This window comes from Salmo salar, chromosome ssa10, assembly GCF_905237065.1.
Source record: "Salmo salar chromosome ssa10, Ssal_v3.1, whole genome shotgun sequence".
Classification (NCBI taxonomy): domain Eukaryota; kingdom Metazoa; phylum Chordata; class Actinopteri; order Salmoniformes; family Salmonidae; genus Salmo; species Salmo salar.
The window spans coordinates 20,248,753-20,267,031 of NC_059451.1; the positions used below are offsets into that span (position 1 = coordinate 20,248,753).

The 18,279-nt window shown below is 42.9% G+C and overlaps 1 protein-coding gene across 1 annotated transcript; it reads left to right on the plus strand.

The window, feature by feature from the left end:
• The first annotated feature begins 1,229 nt into the window (after nt 1-1,229).
• nr2c2ap (nuclear receptor 2C2-associated protein) lies at nt 1,230-8,507 on the plus strand. The gene is made up of 5 exons (NM_001140885.2): nt 1,230-1,277; nt 2,696-2,786; nt 4,077-4,182; nt 4,419-4,486; nt 7,609-8,507. The coding sequence occupies exons 1-5, from the start codon at nt 1,240-1,242 to the stop codon at nt 7,729-7,731; spliced, it is 426 nt and encodes a 141-aa protein (NP_001134357.1). The 5' UTR covers nt 1,230-1,239; the 3' UTR covers nt 7,732-8,507.
• Nucleotides 8,508-18,279: the final 9,772 nt, after the last annotated feature.

Genomic DNA, 18,279 nt, shown 5'->3' on the forward strand with positions numbered 1-18,279 from the left:
GGAACCCTGACCTGTTCACCGGTTGTGCTACATTGTCCCAGACCTGCTGTTTTCAACTCCAATTCAAATAAATTCAATAGCTTTATTGGCAAGGGAAACATATGTTAACATTGCAAAGCAAGACCACACCTGCTGTCTCGAACTCTAAATGCTCAGCTATGAAAAGCGAACTGACATTTATTGACCTGTTGCACTCTTCTACAACCACTGTGATTATTACTTGACCCTGCTGGTCATCTGCAAATGTTTGAACATCTAGAAGAACAATCTGGCCTTAATGGGCATGTACTCTTATAATCTCCACCCGGCACAGCCAGAAGAGGATTGACCACCCTTCAGAGCCTGGTTCCTCTCTGGTTCCTTTCTTCCTAGCTTCCGGCCTTTCTAGGGAGTTTTTCCTAGCAACCGTCCTTCTACATCTGCATTGCTTGCTGTTTGAGGTTTTAGGATGGGTTTCTGTATAAGCCCTTTGTGACATCTACGGATGTAAAAAGGGTTTTAGAAATACATTTGATTTGATTTTAACTTCCTGTGTTTAACTGCCACAGCCTTTAAGATTATTTAGACCTGGGCCTGCAAGTGAGCAATAGATACAGTGGCAAACTGAAATGATTGTGTAGCAACCTAGGGTTTAGAAACGTTAGATTACTTGACGGGCTTGCAGCTTTAAAAAAAAGAAGGGAAAAAAAGGAGGATGTCCTTTAGCGCTGACCTTGTAACATCTTTTGCACAGAGTTTATAAACCCAGAAGTTGCAACATCGCAAGACTTGAAGTGAACAAGTCTTCCTAAATTGTTAATTTTCTCGAAATATAAAGGGACAGCGTATATTCGAGCCAATGTCTTAAGTAGTTTAACATGTTATTACTCCAACCTCGTGAAAGTGACGAACTGACACGTTTTCATTTGTCAAAAACAACTTTCTGTCAAAGGAGTTCCGTTTCGATTTGACGGCCTGCACATGCGCAGTTCTGCGCGAGAGACCGTTTCTACGCATGAGCTTTGCTCGCCAACGTTGCCTACAGCTGTGATCGGGGATTTATATTGGAGAAGCCGTTTTAGCCTATCATACTGTACTGTCTTTGATATAAGCGCCATGGATGAGATATGAAAAATAGAAAGGAACACGATTGCCATCTAGTGGAGAACGGGTAAATCGTGTTGAAGTCCTTTGCCAGTACCGTCGTACATAGAAGAGCTTAATCTCTACGGCAATTTGCCCTCAGTTGTGAGATCAGAGATGGCGTCCTCATTGATTTGCAGTGAAACACAGAGCAGGTAAGAACGTGTTATAGTTTGGCATTTTAACACTGTGTGCGAGTAAGATATCTAACGTTATACCTTTAGATTTGTCGCCACATTTGATTAACAGTGAAAAATAAACGTGTTTCTCTGTTAGCCCCCCAAATAAGCGTCTGACATTATGCTGAACTCAGTTCTCGTAAATCGAGGCGAATTGAGTTTTGATATCAGGTCGCGGGATTAGCTACGACGTTGTCTCCATCAGACTATTCTGTAAAAAGGTCCTGTACAACTGCTGGTCCTTCCGCTGAGTGCTCAAATTCATACCTAATACGTTACTTTTATCGAATCCAACCTCCGACTTTTTCCTCATTTGTGGCGCTCAACTCAGTGCATGTGCCAATTGAATATGTTTATATAGTACGAACAACAAGAGGAAAAAGTCATACTTTAAATAAAAACGTCAAAATTAACCCCGCGGAAGGACCGCAGTTGTACAGGTAAGCGTTCTCAGAATTGACTGATGATGATCCAATGTTGTTGCCAGCTTTTAAGTCCCATCACATTACATACTCATCCGATGAAGGCGTCTTCTGTATGCGGGAGGTTCCCACCAAGAGCTCTGACGCTTGGTGGGAACCTCTGCTAACTGCGTCTCCTATTGCCTGTGTCGAAAGACAGACGCCACAAAGGCGTTGTAACTGAGAAATAGTGTGAAGTATCCGCTTGGCGTTTCCACTCACTACCAAATATGTACTGCTGGCGGGCAGTGGGAGAAGATGGAATCTGCAAATGTTGTCATTGAAACATTTGATCTCCAATACAGGTTGATGTTCACAAAACTGGAATTTGTCATGAACAGAGTGGACTAAAGTTTATAGACTTTACCCTTTGCAAAAATGTTTAAAAATCACGTTGTTTAGAAAGAGTGCAAAGGCGAATTGAGTTATTGCACACGCGCGCTTCAAAGTTGGCGTTCCTAACAGAAATATGCAGATGATGCTAGAACGCGCCAATAGGATCTCGCTAGCTCTTGCTTAGCTCTGCCCCCTCCTTGCTTGTTTTGGCCACTGGAAACGACAGGCTGTGGTCTTATCTTGGTTTAGATAAATAAATCTTTGTAAATACTGTCAGCTGCAACTGTGTTAAAATAATCATTATTTTGATGTGATTTGAAAGTAGAGGAATTTATGTTTCTAGAACCATACCGCAATTGAGAATGGATTCAAGTTTAGATTGAGGTTTTGGCTTCCAGAGCCAAATTGCCTTTAAACAGAACATGTAAGGTCCTCGGACCAACTACGCCTCGATAGAAGAGAATGGAATTGAGGCTTCCTCAGCTATGCTCAATGTTGAAATCTCTCTTTAACATCTCAGAATGAACATGTAGCAGTCCTGCTGCAGCATGATGATGTCATGACTGTAAAATTGCTGTGTCTTTTTGTTTTCTACAGAGTAAGCTCGGTTTTAAACAGAGATGTCAAGCAATTTGGGAAGAAGTACATGTTTGACTCAAATGAAGAAACTTGCTGGAACTCTGACCAGGTATCTACAATCAAAATATAGCCGCGCATACCGCAAGAGGGCCAGCATCGGCACATTCGCGTGCGTCTCTATTGCCTCTCCTTCTCCACGAAGTGTGCACTTGTTCACTTCCCTTTATGAATTTGAAAGTAAATGACTGGTATTTGGATCTATCCCAGGCCAAGATCAATCTAATTCAATTTATGGGGAGTAGTGACTGAGTGCACACCTGGAGGAGAGGTCATTAGGATGCGCTATGTGGTTATGATATTAATACTATTATTATTATTTGGCTACCCCTAGCCTCTGCTCACAAAGGTGAGGTGAAAGCCTGTTGCCAGAGGCTAGCTAGTAGCTACCCCATGACATAGGATAGCCAGAATTGTTTTGACCTAAGCTCAACAATGTACATCTTTCCCTACAGGTCAAAATGCTCTGCTGCCATAATATAGGCACAGTTGAGCCGGTGTGGGATATGGTTAAAAAAAACATACCTCAATCCAGGGATGGAAGATATCGCTATACTCCTAATTATTCCAACTGACAAATCGAGAAAATTGATCTACTGCCAGTTTTGAATTAAACTGCCCTATTCATCCTCATGCTAGGCTAAAGCAGCCCATTGGATTCCATGAAAATGCGACGTGTTGGGTTGAGTAGCTATGGAATCCAATGGGTTGCTTTAGCCTAGCTAGCCTAGCATGAGGACGAAAAAGGCAGTTTAATTAAAAACGAGCACTATTTCAATCTTCTCGATTTGTCAGTTGGGATAATGGAATAATTAGGAGTACAGCAACATCTTCATCCCGAGTGGCGCAGCGGTCTAAGACACTGCATCTCAGTGGTAGAGGTGTCACTACAGACCCTGGTTCGATACCAGGCTGTATCACAACTGGATGTGATTGGGAGTCCCATAGGGTGGCGCACAATTAGGGCGGTGCACAATTGGCCCAGCGTTAAGGTTTGGCCGGGGTAGGCCGTCATTGTAAATAAGAATTTGTTCTTAACTGACTTGCCTAGATAAATAAAATAAAATCCCTGTATTGAGGTGTATTTATTTTATTTTATTTGCCATATGCCGTGCCGGCTCTGCGGTGCCCACATTATGGCAGCCGAGCCTTTTGAGTTTTAGGGAAAGATGTACTTATTGCTGAGCTCAGGTTGAAACAATTAACATAATAATAATAATAATATATGCCATTTAGCAGACACTTTTATCCAAAGTGACATACAGTCATGCTCTACCAATTGAGCTACAGAGGACCATATTCTGACTACCCATAACACTGTCACTACTTTCCCTTTTTACAGGGTGATTCTCAGTGGGTTACTCTTGAATTCCCACAGCCCGTCAGAGTGTCAGAATTAAAGGTGCAGTTCCAAGGAGGCTTTTCAGGAAAAACATGCCGATTGGAAGGTAATACACAACCACACACACTCTTTTCAAATCAAATGTATTTGTCACACATGCACATGGTTAGCAGATGTTAATGCGAGTGTAGCGAAATGCTTGTGCGTCACAATGAAGTTGTGATTTGAAATGATTTATATTATAACATTGTCATACTATGCTTTAATAGCATATGTTTTTAAAAAGAGACACTCTGTCCATGTCAACAATCCTTAAAATGTTTCTACTTGTTTTCCCCTCAGGAAGCCCAAAAGCTGGGGAATTGGCAAAAATCACACATTTTTACCCCGAAGACAACAGCTCACTACAAATATCCTTCAATGTATTATTAAATGTCTCTAAAAATCATACCAGTTAAAATGAGTTGGTAAGTAAGCCTTGTCCGAGCCAGGAAGGCTCCTGCCCTATGGGCCAATCTCCTGTTTCTGTAGCGTGAATAGGGTGACCACATGTCCCGGATTGTGCTGGACAGTCCTGCATTTTGGCCATTTGTCCCGCAACCAAACAATCATGTCCCGCATTTTATCAATAAATTCAAACAAAACTCATTTATTACAAAAAAGGTTGATTTGTCCAGTATTTCAGTTAGACATTCCAACCTATCTTTTGCAGTCAAGTTGTACTTTTGATGAGATAGTGTCTTGCAAAAGTATTCAGACCCCTTTTATTTGTTCACATTTTATTGGTACAAAGTGGAATTAAAATTGTTTACAAAAAAATAACTACTAAATCAATCTACACAAAATACTGTCAATGAAAAAAATGTGTAATACACATGTCTATAACTCCAATATAGCCGTTGCATCAGTATTCAGCCCCTTTGTTTAGTTAAGCCTAAATTAGTTCAGGAGTAAAATTTGTCTTAACAAATCAGATAAGAAATTACATGGAATCTATGAAATAATAGGGGTTGACATGATTTTTGAATGACTAACCCTTCCTCTGTCCCCCATACATATAAATCTGTAAGGTCCCTCAGTCAAGTATTGAATTTCAAGCAAAAATACAACTATAAAGACCCGGGAGCTTTTTGAAAGCCTCATAAAGAAGGGCAGTGATTGGTAAATGGGCAACGATGACAAATCAGAGATTGAATATCTCTTTAAGCATGGTCAAGTTAATAATTATAATGTGGATTATTTATTACTACCCAGACACATTACAGATGGTCATCCTTCTGAACTGCAGGACAGGAATGAAACTGCTCAGGGATGTTACTGAGGCCATTGGTGATTTTAAAACAGCTACAGAGTTCAATGGCTGTGATGGGAGAACTGAGGATGGATCAACAGCATTGTAGTAACTTTATATTGACTAAATGACAGAGTGAAAAGAAGAGTACAAATATACAGAATGAAAATATTACAAAACATGAATCTTGTATGCAACTAAGCACTCAAGTAATACTACAACAAAACATGGCAAAGGAATAAATGTTTTTGCCTAAATGCTAAGCCTTATGTTTGCAGCAAATCCAACACAACAGATCAGCTTCTTAGTTTCAAGCATGCTGCATCATGGTATGGGTATGCCTGACATCGACAAGTACTGGGGAGTTTTTCCAGATAAAAAGAGATGGGATGGAGCTAGGCACAGGAAGGTATCCTAGAGGAGAACCTGCTTCAGTCTGCTTTACACCAGACACTAGGAGAGGAATTCACCTTTCAGCAGGACAATAACCTACAACACAAGGCCAAATCTACAGTGGAGTTGCTTAACAACAAACAGTGAATGTTCCTTAGTGGCCAAGTTACAATTTTGACTTAAATCTGCATGACATTTATGGCAAGACCTGAAAATAGCTGTCTAGCCATGATCCCCAACATCTTGACAAAGCTTGTACATTTAAAAAAAAAAAATTAATAGGGCAAATATTGCACAATCCAGGTGTACAAACGGCTTTTAGAGACTTACTCAAGAAGACTCACAGCTGTAATCACTGCCAAAGGTGTTTCTAACATGTATTGACTAAGGGAGCAGAATACTTGTGCTACGACTGTATTTTAGTTCATTTTTTACGATGAATTTTTAAAAAAATCCGCTTTGACAGTATTTTGTGTAGATTGGTGACAAAAAATGACAATTCATTTTAATCCCACTTTGTAACACAATAAAATGTTAAGCAATCCAAGGGGTCTGAATACTTTTGCAAGGCAATATTTAAGTGCCTTTCAACGGGGTATGGTGGTAGGTGCCAGGCACACCTGTTTGTATCAAGAACTGCAACACTGTTTGCAACGCTACTGGCGATGTTAAACACTTCTCCAATTGTTGTTGAGTTCTGATGTTATGCGCACCGCGAGACGTATGCCGGTGTCATATCCTTTCGGTCTAAACTCCAGCTAAACTGAGAAGGGGGTAGCTGCATCCCAATATGGTGACTGGAGAATGGGCGAGTGGGTGTGTCAAAAGGAAAGTAGTGGGCGTGTGGTTTTGATTTAGCCTTTTTTTTCTCTCTCTCACCACGCAACTACCGTACATTGAGCTACCGTACCGCGAGAGTTTGGACTTCTGTTTTTAAGCCAGAGGATGAGTCGGCGTCGTATTTCACTGTTAGTTTTGCACAAACATTTTTACATTTTCAGTAATAAAACTGACAATTGTTTATTTCTTTATTAAAAGTATTGATGATGGGTATACTGTTGCTTCATGGGTTGTATGTGTGTGCTTACTGTGACTGTCACCCTGATATTTGGCTACAAGGTAGGTTGTTCCCACGCCATTGCCGCACAGCAGCGCTTGTCAAGCGGGAGCGAAGGGCACTGTTTCCCGGTGTTGTTGCCATTCTTGCCCTCCCCATTGAGTAGTAGACTGTATGTATCAAGATGACATCTAGATGGTTATCAATATTAGTTATTTCTTGTGTAGGCTGCTATCCTACTTGAAATTAAGTCATGTGGGAGAAAAAATGGCTACGTTACCGCCGCGACGTGAGCGTGATACCCAGTAGGAAGCAATTCAAATTGGCAGGCACGTCGATACAACACCAGTGCATTGGTTGCTGGCTTATCGACTCATCGTGCAGCCCAATCAGCCACGCAAAACGGTCCCGAGTGGCAACAAATCTGCCCAATTAGTTGATTCACTTTCCTTACACCCACTCCTTTTGACACACCCACTCAATCTATTCATTTAGGCTACACTGTCGCGAATGTCCTGCGAAATCATCCCTTTGTCCCACATTTGGTATTTTAAATGTGGCCACCCTAAGCGTGAGGTAGCCTGATGTACAAGCTACCTCAACTATTACAACTAGTCTTGTAATAGTTGCAGAAATGTAAGTTGTAATAGTACAGAAAAGTTATGCTTGGCACTGTATACTGTAATACAGAAATTTTGATTTTAATGCTACATAGAGTACACAAAGCAGCTTTCAAACAATATTGTCCACTGCAGTTCACCTACTTATATGGTTCTTAACTCCACACCCACAGCTTTCCCATTCAGGAGGCCAACATGGTGCACAGGCTAAAAATAGTGTTTGAGAACAGTGCTGACTTTTTTGGGCGAATAATTGTTTACTCCTTGGATGTCCTGGGGGAAAGAGCTTTGTGACGTTTTTGTTTCTGCATGAGAGAGAGCGAGACCTATAGGGAAAGAGGGTGTAGTGCCATTGAATAACATGACTGCTGGAAGATTGTACCACCCACATGAACTTTGGAATGGGAACCATATCTGACTATTTTTGGTGAGGACATTTTTTAGTTGGTCACCTGCTTGCATCACAGAAACAACAAGGGGAAAAAGGAGGACTTGGCTCAAACTCAGAATCTGGATTTTTATTGCAGCTTTACAGGCTTTAAGGTCACGCAACCACATGCCTATTCAAATGTTCTTGTGCCTTATTTGATTTGCCCTTCCAAATGAACATTGTAAAATTCTTAAGCAATTTGTTTTTATTTGTTTACAGTCACTTCATTTTTTTAAATAGATATTTAAACTTAGTATGATTGTCGTAAAAATATACATATAAACGTCCTTAATATACAAAACATTTTTGAGAGGGTGCTTCCCTTTTTGTGTCTGATGGTGACAGCGAGGGCAAATGGACTATACCCAGAATCTGCCTCAATGTTCATGTCTGCCCCTTCTATCTGAATTAAAATCACATTACCATATTTATTTGTGCCACTGAGATGACTACGGTACTTTGGTTTTGGAAATTACCTTCATTTTAATTAATTCATCGTGTGCAGGGGTATGAAGCATCGTACCTAAGAGGGCCTTGGCATAGCTTATGTGGTTCCCGCAAACAGCGTAGAGGAGATGGGTACCACCATTCTTAAACACGACAGACATCCAATTAATAAAATGTGTGTTATTTCTGAAGGAATCAAGAGTCCTGGGGCAGTTATTTACACCATTTAATTATATAATTTACAACCTTACACAGTCATAAGCATTAATATCTATTGCATGTTGGAGAAGATATTTCACTATGACTGCATAGCCTCCAGAGCTGGCCAGGGTCAAGGCACTCTCCCGCTCCCATGCTATAGCACTAGGATCTGCCTCCTGAGACACACTACACAAGGACATAACAGACAGGTTACAATCAACCACCACCCAGTATATGACTAACCATTGAATTCAATGAACGTCTCTAGAAATGTCCCTGATGTTTTCCAGGAGGCAATCCACCATGGCTTTCTCCAAATGCTGCTGACGAGATCCTGAGGTCCAATGTCGTGCCATTCATCCGCCGCCATCACCTCATGTTTCAGCATGATAATGCTCAGCCCCATGTCACAAGGATCTGTATACAATTCCTGGAAGCTGAAGATGTCCCAGTTCTTCCATGGCCTGCATACTAACTAGACATGTCACCCATTGAGCATGTTTGGGATGCTCTGGATCAACGTGTACGACAGCATGTTCCCGTTCCTGCCAATATCCAGCAACTTCGCACAGCCATTGAAGAGTGGGACAACATTCCACAGGCTACAATCAACAGCTTGATCAACGCTATGCGAAGGAGATGTGTTGTGCTGGATGAGGCAAATGGTGGTCACACCAGATACTGACTGGTTTCCTGATCCACGACCCTACCTTTTTTTAAGGTATCTGTGACCAACATATCCATATCTGTATTCCCAGTCATGTGAAAATCATAGATTAGGGCCTAAATAATTTATTTACTTTGACTGATTTCACTATATGAACTGTAACTCAGTAAAATCTTTGGAATTGTTGCATGTTCCGTTTATATTTTTGTTCAGTATATTATTACACAGGACACAGCACACAAGTCATAGCGATCATGCTGGTTGTACCAGGCTACACAAGTCGGGCAAATTCTAGTCTTTGCACCATTGGTCAGTGGACATTTCTCACCTTTGCTGAGGTTTGTAGCCACCTGAGACCTCCCTCTGAGCAGCTAGCTGATGGATGGACAAAACAGATGAGACATCAGTATAAAGGGTCAGTGTTATGTACATTTAGTTGTCCATATATTATACCAAGTAATATGCATAATATTTCAATCTCCCTCAGTTATATACTAATATAGTAAGCCTACAGTACTGACATAAAACTACAGAGGGGTCATTTTGGGCCATTCCTGTAACAGTGCATTACCTAATGGATTAGTGTGTATACACAGCAGTGTTTTAAGGTATTTTGCATATTTTTTTCCTGAGTTCAGACATCCATACCGTCTCAAGTTGAATTGTTAGATACTACTGCACTGTTGGAGCTAGGAACACAAGCATTTCGCAACACCCGCAATAACACCTGCTAAATATGTGTATGTGACCAATAAGATTTTATTTTGTTTCATTTTAAGTAGCTGGTCGGACTGTGACCTCGTTCCCACGCTGCCTATTAGTGGGGGAGTTGGAGTATTAACAAACTCACATCCAAATTCATGTTCTCTGTAGTCACCATCACACCTGGTAGCAAGGAGCAATGCAGAGATTTCATGATGCCTATGATCATTTGACAATTTAGGCAAACTGAAAATGGCGCAGCCCTTTATTGTAGACAAATTGACAAGTGTGATTACTGTATGAGAAATGCTATAGAGCGTTTAAAACCAACATATGTTGATGTTGTAGGACTGACAATCATGCCATTTAACCCGTACTCTGGACACCCCTGGTAGACATGTAAGGTAGTGGATTCCACTGCTAGGCCATCATCTGAGACCATGTGTATACTGGCTGCAAGATCTGGTATCTCATCACCACCTGTACCATCCATGGTCACTTGAATCAACATCGAAATATATTTATTTATTTCACCTTTATTTAACCAGGTAGGCAAGTTGAGAACAAGTTCTCATTTACAATTGCGACCTGGCCAAGATAAAGCAAAGCAGTTCGACAACATACAAAAACACAGAGTTACACATGGAGTAAAACAACATACAATCAATGATGCAGTAGTAAAAAAAATATATATATATGACCATCTAGAGTAAGCTTTGGCCAGCAGAAGAACAAATATGGAACAAATGCACTATGTCTGATTATCTCACTGTTTGGCTTACTTTTCAAAACTGAAATGATGGAAAACCATTCCCCATCAGCTCATGCAAAATAGTAAAGTCTCAATGGCACAGTATACAAATATTCATTGTTACCTTTAGGTCGCAAAGAATGCTTTTATATGTCCAGTTCACACTATGTATCGGATTAAATAGCAACATCAATGTTGCATGCTTCTCTCCAACTTCCTAATGTATTAGATTATGTTTGACTGATCTACGATATTGTCTCAGTCCGCCATTTAACGCGGGTTACGTCGAGAAAGGAAATATCTAATAAAAAATGTCCGGCTCGTGTTGCAACCCGAACATGATTTGTGGTGCACATGACAATAACACAGAAGTCCCTCTGACTATTTCTGCTAACGATTTTACATTAATGTAACCATTGTAACTATATAATTATACAGCACCAGTCAAAAGTTTGGACACACCCACTCATTCAAGGGGTTTTCTTTATTTTTACTATTTTCTACATTATAGAATAATAGTGAAGACATCAAAACTATGAAATAACACATTGAATCATGTAGTAGCCAAAAAAGTGTTAAACAAATCAAAATAGATTTTAGATTCTTCAAAGTAGCCAGACTTTGCCTTGATGACAGCTTTGCACACTCTTGGCATTCTCTCAACCAGCTTCACCTGGAATACTTTTCCAACAGTCTTGAAGGAGTTCCCACATATGTTGAGCACTTGCTGGCTGCTTTTCCTTCACTCTGCGGTCCAACTCATCCCAAACCATCTCAATTGGGTTGAGGTCAGGTGATTTGTGGAGGCCAGGTTATCTGATGCAGCACTCCATCACTCTCCTTCTTGGTAATATAGCCCTTACACAGCCTGGAGATGTGTTGGGTCATTGTCCTGTTGAAAAACAAATGATAGTCCCACTAAGCGCAAACCAGATGGGGTGGCGTATCGCTGCAGAATGCTGTGGTAGCAATGCTGGTTAAGTGTGCCTTGAATTCTAAATAAATCACAGACAGTATCACCAGCAATGCACCTCCACACCATCACACCTCCTCCTCCATGCTTCACGGTGGGAACCACCAATGCCGAGATCATCCGTTCACCTACTCTGCGTCTCACAAAAACATGGAAGTTGGAACCAAAAATCTCAAATTTGGACTCATTAGACCAAAGGACAGATTTCCACCGGTCTAATGTCCATTGCTCATGTTTCTTATCCCAAGCAAGTCTCTTCTTCCTTTTGGTTTCTTTGCAGCAATTCGACCATGTAGGCCTGATTCACGCGTCTCCTTTGAACTGCTGATGGTGAGATGTGTCTGTTACTTGAACTCTGTGAAGCATTTATTTGGGCTGCAATTTCTGAGGCTGGTAACTCTAATGAATTTATCCTCTGCAACAGAGGTAACTGATTCTTCCTTTCCTGTGGCGGTCCTCATGAGAGCCAGTTTCATCATAGCGCTTGATGGTTTTTGCAACTGCACTTGAAGAAACTTTCAAAGTTCTTGAACTTTTCCTGATTGACTGAACTTTATGTCTTAAAGTAATGATGGACTGTCGTTTCTCTTTGCTTATTTGAGCTGTTCTTACCATAACATGGACTTGGTATTTTACCAAATAGGGCTATCTTCTGTATACCCCCTACCTTGTCTCAACACAACTGATTGGCTAAAATGCATTAAAAAGGAAAGAAATTCCACAAATTAACTTTTAACAAGGCACACCTGTTAATTGAAATGCATTTCAGGTGACTACCTCATGAAGCTGGTTGAGTGAATACCAAGACTGTGCAAGCTGTCATCAAGGAAAATGGTGGCTACTTTGAAGAATCTCACATTTTTTGGTTACTATTTGATTCCATATATGTTATTTCATAGTTTTTATGTCTTCACTATTATTCTACATATTAGAAAAATAGTAAAAATAAAGAAAAACCATGGAATGAGTAGGTGTGTCCAAACTTGACTGGTACTGTATACAGTATAGCATATAAGATGGAGGACCAGGAGGTTCAACTTCATGTTAAAAGAGGTCATTAGCGAATACTTTAACTAACGTTAGCAAGCCAGCTCGCTAGTAACTTTAGCTGGCTGCACATTAGCTAGCTACGGTAGCTAAACAGCTAACGTTAAGTAGCTAGTTAGCTAATGATACCTGTCTTAACCATACATAGCTTTGGTAAACCTAGCTATATTATTGTATGGTTATCTCTGCAGTGACTGAAACATTAACTGAGAGCCTGTACATATTGGCTAACTAGCCATCAGTGGCTCTTTATCGACTGCAAGAGCACTTTAGAAGGTCCCTTCCAGAACTAGTGCTACATGAAGTAAGTGGTGATTCCAAAGCAAAAGCTTACATACTACTGGATAATAAGCATACTACTTAGGATACTACTAAAGCATACTACTAAGGATAATAAATGTAGATAGACATTTGTTACTTTACAGTAGCTATATTGCTGGTCTGTCCAAAAACGCACATCTAAAAAATCGTAGCTACTTTTGCAGTAACAACATTCATTTATCTCCGCTCATCTCTCCCAGACAGATATGCAGCTCTGGGAGGAGCAATCTACACTGTAGAATATGCATGCAGGTAACCTATAGCTAAGTCTACTGTATAGGTTTTTAATTATATTGACAACATTTATTTGCAACTTAATATTGTGGGCTATTCCACGCCAGCGTAAGCAAAACATTTTTTGTGTATCAGATTAGTCTGGCAGTTCTCACTTAGAAACTTAATTGAGAGGAAGGATGTTTTACATGCTTTTGACATTTGTGTCACAAATAATTTTTGCGAAAATCATATATGAAAGGGGCCATTTTAGGCTCTTTTAGACCTATATAGTGCCTTCAAGTCTTGCCATAGATTTTCAAGCAGATTAAACTGTAACTTGGCCACTCAGGAACATTCACTGCCTTCTTGGTAAGCAACTCCAGTGTAGATTTTGTCATGGTTCCACCTGTCACCAGAGGGCGGCAGAGACCATCCTAGAGACATTAATGACGCTCAGGTGTGTCCAATTTACTCATTATGATTTCCCTCTTAAAAGATGTGTGTTTTCTGTTGTCCTTTGCAGAAGCTTGAATTGTGTGCGTTTGTCTCCTGAGTGAGTTTTCGAGACTTAGTGTTTGTTGGTTTCCCAGTGTGACTGTGATTCTTCTGTAACCGTTTCTAAGTAAAGCAAGCTTCAGCCTACAACATGGGCCCAGCAAAAGATCACCCAGATCAAGAATGTTGTAACCCACCAAGGAGCACTGCTGGGGTGGCAGCCAAAACAACTCTTCCAGATATCAGAATCTCTCCGGGCACTTAGACTCCGTCCAACCTCAACCCAGTAGGAGCCAATGCCCAAGTCTCATCACACAATGCTACAGGCGTAGCCGTAGTTCCTCCATGGAACCTGCTCTGGGAACCCAAGATCCCAGCCCCCGAGCGTTATGACGACCACCTGGGAGGATGCAAGGTGTTCCTCACCCAGGGTGCTCTGGTGTTTGAGCTACAATCCTCCTCGTTCCACACCGATCAAGCCATGATCGCCTACATAATCTCACTACTCTCAGGCTAGGCCCTGGCATGGGCAAAGGCTGTGTGGGAACAACAGCCACCGTCCTGCAGTTCCATATTAGCCTTCACTGCCAAGCTGTGACGATTCTTCGACTACCCAGTCGGCGGACAAGAAGCGGCCAGCCGACTGTTCAACATCTGCCAAGGGGCCAGAACAGTGGCTGACTCAGACATTGAGTTCCGCACCCTCGCCACAGAGAGTGAGTGGAATACATGGGCACTGGTCACCACTTTTCACCGAGGGTTGTCTAACTCAATCAAGGTTAAACTGGCCTCTTGGGAACTGGGCAAGGACCTCAAGTCCCTGATAACACTGGCAATCAAGATCGACAACCGTCTCAGAGAGTGATTTTTTTTGACACCACCCTGGTTTCCTGAGCACCCCAAGCCCCCAGAACCTAGCATTGAGGAGCCTATGCAGCTGGGACGCACACATCTGAGCCCACAGGAGCGTGACGGGCACATGCACGAAGGCTGCTGCCTCTACTATGGAGGTCTCAGCCATCTCCGTGCTACATGCCCCGGTCTGATGGGAAATGCTGGGGCTCAACAGCGCAAGGGGAAACCCTTGGGAAACCCTGATGAGCTGTGCAGTTACACTGTGTGCAGTTACACACAGCTACCCAGTCACTGTCTGACACTACCTGTAACCCTCCATTGGAACAACCGTCAGCACCACTTTCAAGCCTTCGTGGACTCCAGGGCTGCGGATAATTTCATTGACCAACACTTCACCAGAGAATTACAAATCCCCTGCGTGAAATGTCCCATTCCTCTGCAGATTCAAGCCCTTGATGGACGCCCCATTGGCTCCAGCCAGGTGGAATATCAGACCAAGCCCATTCTACTGCAGGTTGGGGTCAACCACTCAGACTCTTAGTTTTCTTTTGGTCACTGCTCCCGAGAACCCCCTTATCCTAGGGTACCCCTGGCTTGCGCTACATAACCCACCATTCTCCTGGTCCACGGGACACCTACTAGACTCTGGTAAGAACTGCCAGAGTAAATGCCTAAGATCCCCACCAAGAGCCTCGCCATGATCTCCAGGATCCATTGAAGACCAAGCCTTTTCCACTCTCCCTTCCGAGTACTTCGACCTCCGGGAGGCCTTCAGTAAGAGGCAATCCGCCACCTTCCCTCCTCATCGTCCATACGACTGCGCCATAGAACTCCTACCCGGACCCCCCCCCAAAGAAATGTTCAGTCTATTATTTTAATGGTAGGTTTATTTGAACAGTGAGAGACAGAATAACAACAAAAAATCCAGAAAAACGCATTTCAAAAATGTTATAAATTGATTTGCATTTTAATGAGGGAAATAAGTATTTGCACCTTTCTCTCAAAGCGGTTCCTTACCAGTGGAACACATCTACGATGTAGGCAACCGGGAGAAAGTGGGCCCTTGAGGGGTGCAGACACTGGTTAGAGGGGGCACCTCATCCTTTCGTAATCTGGACGGACCATAAGAACTTGGTCTCCATTCAAGAAGCCAAGAGGTTGAACGTTCGCCAGGCTAGGTGGGCTCTGTTTTTTAACAGGTTGATTTCACACTAGCCTATCACCCGGGATCCAAGAATCAGAAAGCAGATGCCCTGTCCCGCCAACAAAATGTCTCTAACGAGGAGAGGGACTCTGAGCCCATCATCCCCAGCTCCCACATTGTGGCCCCTGTGATATGGAGTATTGAGACCACGGTCCGACAAGCCCAGACCCGGGAACCTGACCCTGCAGGGAACCCACTAACAGACTTTACGTTCCGCGATCAGTCCATTCCCGGGTACTACAATGGGGACACTCCTCTAAACTAACTGGGCATCCAGGGGTTAATGGACACTGGAGTTCCTGAGACAGAAATTCTGGTGGCCCAACATGACTGAGGATGTGAGATCCTTTGTTGCGGCCTGTTCCGCCTGTGCCCAAAGCAAGTCCTCATGACAGCAACCGGCTGGGTTGCTCCAACCTCTGCCCATCCCCAGCCGGCCCTGGTCCCACCTGTCCGTAGACTTTATCACAGGATTACCTCCATCCCAAGGGCTTACCACTATCCGTGTGAACGTTGATTGGTTCTCCAAGGCAGCCCATTTCATTGCCTTACTCAAGTTGCCCTCAGCGAAGGAGACCGCTGTCTTTCGACTACACCGACTTCCCCAGGATATTGTCTCGGATCGTGGGCCCCAGTTCTTCGCATGGTATTGGAAAGCCTTCTGCTCCCTGTTGGGAGCGTCGGTGAGTCTCTCCTCGGAATTCCACCCACAGTGGAATGGGCAAACGGAGCAGGCCAACCAGGAGCTGGAGAAGTTCCTCCACTCATTCGTCTCCACCCAGGCCAGCAACTGGAGTAAGTTCCTTGTCTGGGCGGAGTATGCTCACAACACACTGCCGAACTCGTCCACTGGACTGTTGCCATTTGAGTGTCAGTTCGGATTCACCCCCCCTTGTTTCCTGAACAAGAGGCCAAAGTTGGGGTGCCATCAGACGAGGCATTCATTTAACGATGTCGCTGCACCTAGATCAGAGCATGATCCTCCTTGCTCCACTCCTCTGCCCGACACCAACACCAGGAAAACCGGCACCGAAGGCCTCTTCGGCTCCTCTGACCGGGTCAACGGGTGTGGCTGTCCACCCGTGATCTTCCCTTAAAGGTGGACTCCCGGAAGCTCGCTCCACGCTACATAGGACCTTTCAAGATCCTGAGTCGAGGGCGACCACCACGTAGTTGGTTGAAGTTCCGAACAAGTCCCGGGTCCAGGATGTCCCAGGCAGGCACCCACGCCCGCTCCTCGGGGCCGTAGCCCTCCCAGTCCACCAGGTACTGCAGGGTGCCTCGGACCCGACGAGCCTCCAACAGACAGCGGACAGTGTAGGCCGGGCAATCATCAACAAGTCGAGGGGGGGCAGAGGGGCAGGTGTGGGTGGAGAGAAGGGACTGGTCCTTACCAGCTTGAGACGGGAGACATGGAAGGATGGACAGACCCTCATAGACCTGGGAAGCTGGAGACAATAGGTGACCGGGTTGATGCGCCCTGGCTCTGTGGCTGGAGCCGCTCCTGGAAGGGGGGGTACTGTCATGGTTCCACCTGTCACCAGAGGGCGGCAGAGACCATCCTAGAGACATTAACAACACTCAGGTGTGTCCAATTTACTCATTATGATTTCCCTGTTAAAAGAGGTGTGTTTTCTGTTGCCTTTGCAGAAGCTTGATTTGTGTGTTGTGAGCGTTTGACAGCTGAGTGAGTTTGTTGTTTGTTGTTTTCCCAGTGTTACTGTGATCCTTCCATTACCGTTTCTCAAATCAAATCAAACGTTATGGGTCACATACACCCGCAATAACATCTGCTAAACACGTGTAATGAAATGCTTGTGCTTCTAGCTCCGACAGTGCAATAATATCAAGTAATATATAACAATTACACAACATATACCCAATACACATACACTACCGTTCAAAAGTTTGGGGTCACTTAGAAATGTCCTTGTTTTTGAAAGAAAAGCAAGCATTTTTGTCCATTAAAATAACATAAAATTGATAAGAAATACAGTGTAGACATTGTTAATGTTGTAAATGACTATTGTAGCTGAAAACGGCAGATTTGTTTTTGTTAAGGGAATATCTACATAGGCGTACAGAGGCCAATTATCAGCAATCATCACTTTTGTGTTCCAATGGCACGTTGTGTTAGCTAATCCAAGTTTATAATTTTAAAAGGCTAATTGATCATTAGAAAACCCTTTTGCAATTATGTTAGCACAAATTTGCTTTTCTTTAAAAAAACAAGGGCATTCTAAGTGACCCCAAACTTTTGAATGGTAGTGTAAATCTAGTAAAGGAATAGAATTAAGAATATAAAAATATATGGACAAGCAATGTCAGTAAAGTATTATGTTTATTCTTAACCATTGATTCCTCGTCTGGTCTCTTCTCTGCACCTGGGTCCAACCTCACCATGTCACAGATTTGGCCTTGTGTTTTAGGTTTTTGTCCTGCTGAAAGATTAATTAATCTCCCCGTGTCTGGTGGAAAGCAGACTCTGAACGAGGTTTTCCTCAAATGTTGCCTGTGCTTTGTTCCAGTATGT

Excerpts from the sequence above, each read along its gene's own strand:
- nr2c2ap (NM_001140885.2), top strand. The coding sequence starts at position 1,240 with ATGGCGTCCTCATTGATTTGCAGTGAAACACAGAGCAG. Across the intron at positions 2,787-4,076 it reads CTTGCTGGAACTCTGACCAG|GGTGATTCTCAGTGGGTTAC; the intron begins GTATCTACAATC and ends CCCTTTTTACAG. Across the intron at positions 4,487-7,608 it reads AAGACAACAGCTCACTACAA|AGCTTTCCCATTCAGGAGGC; the intron begins ATATCCTTCAAT and ends CTCCACACCCAC.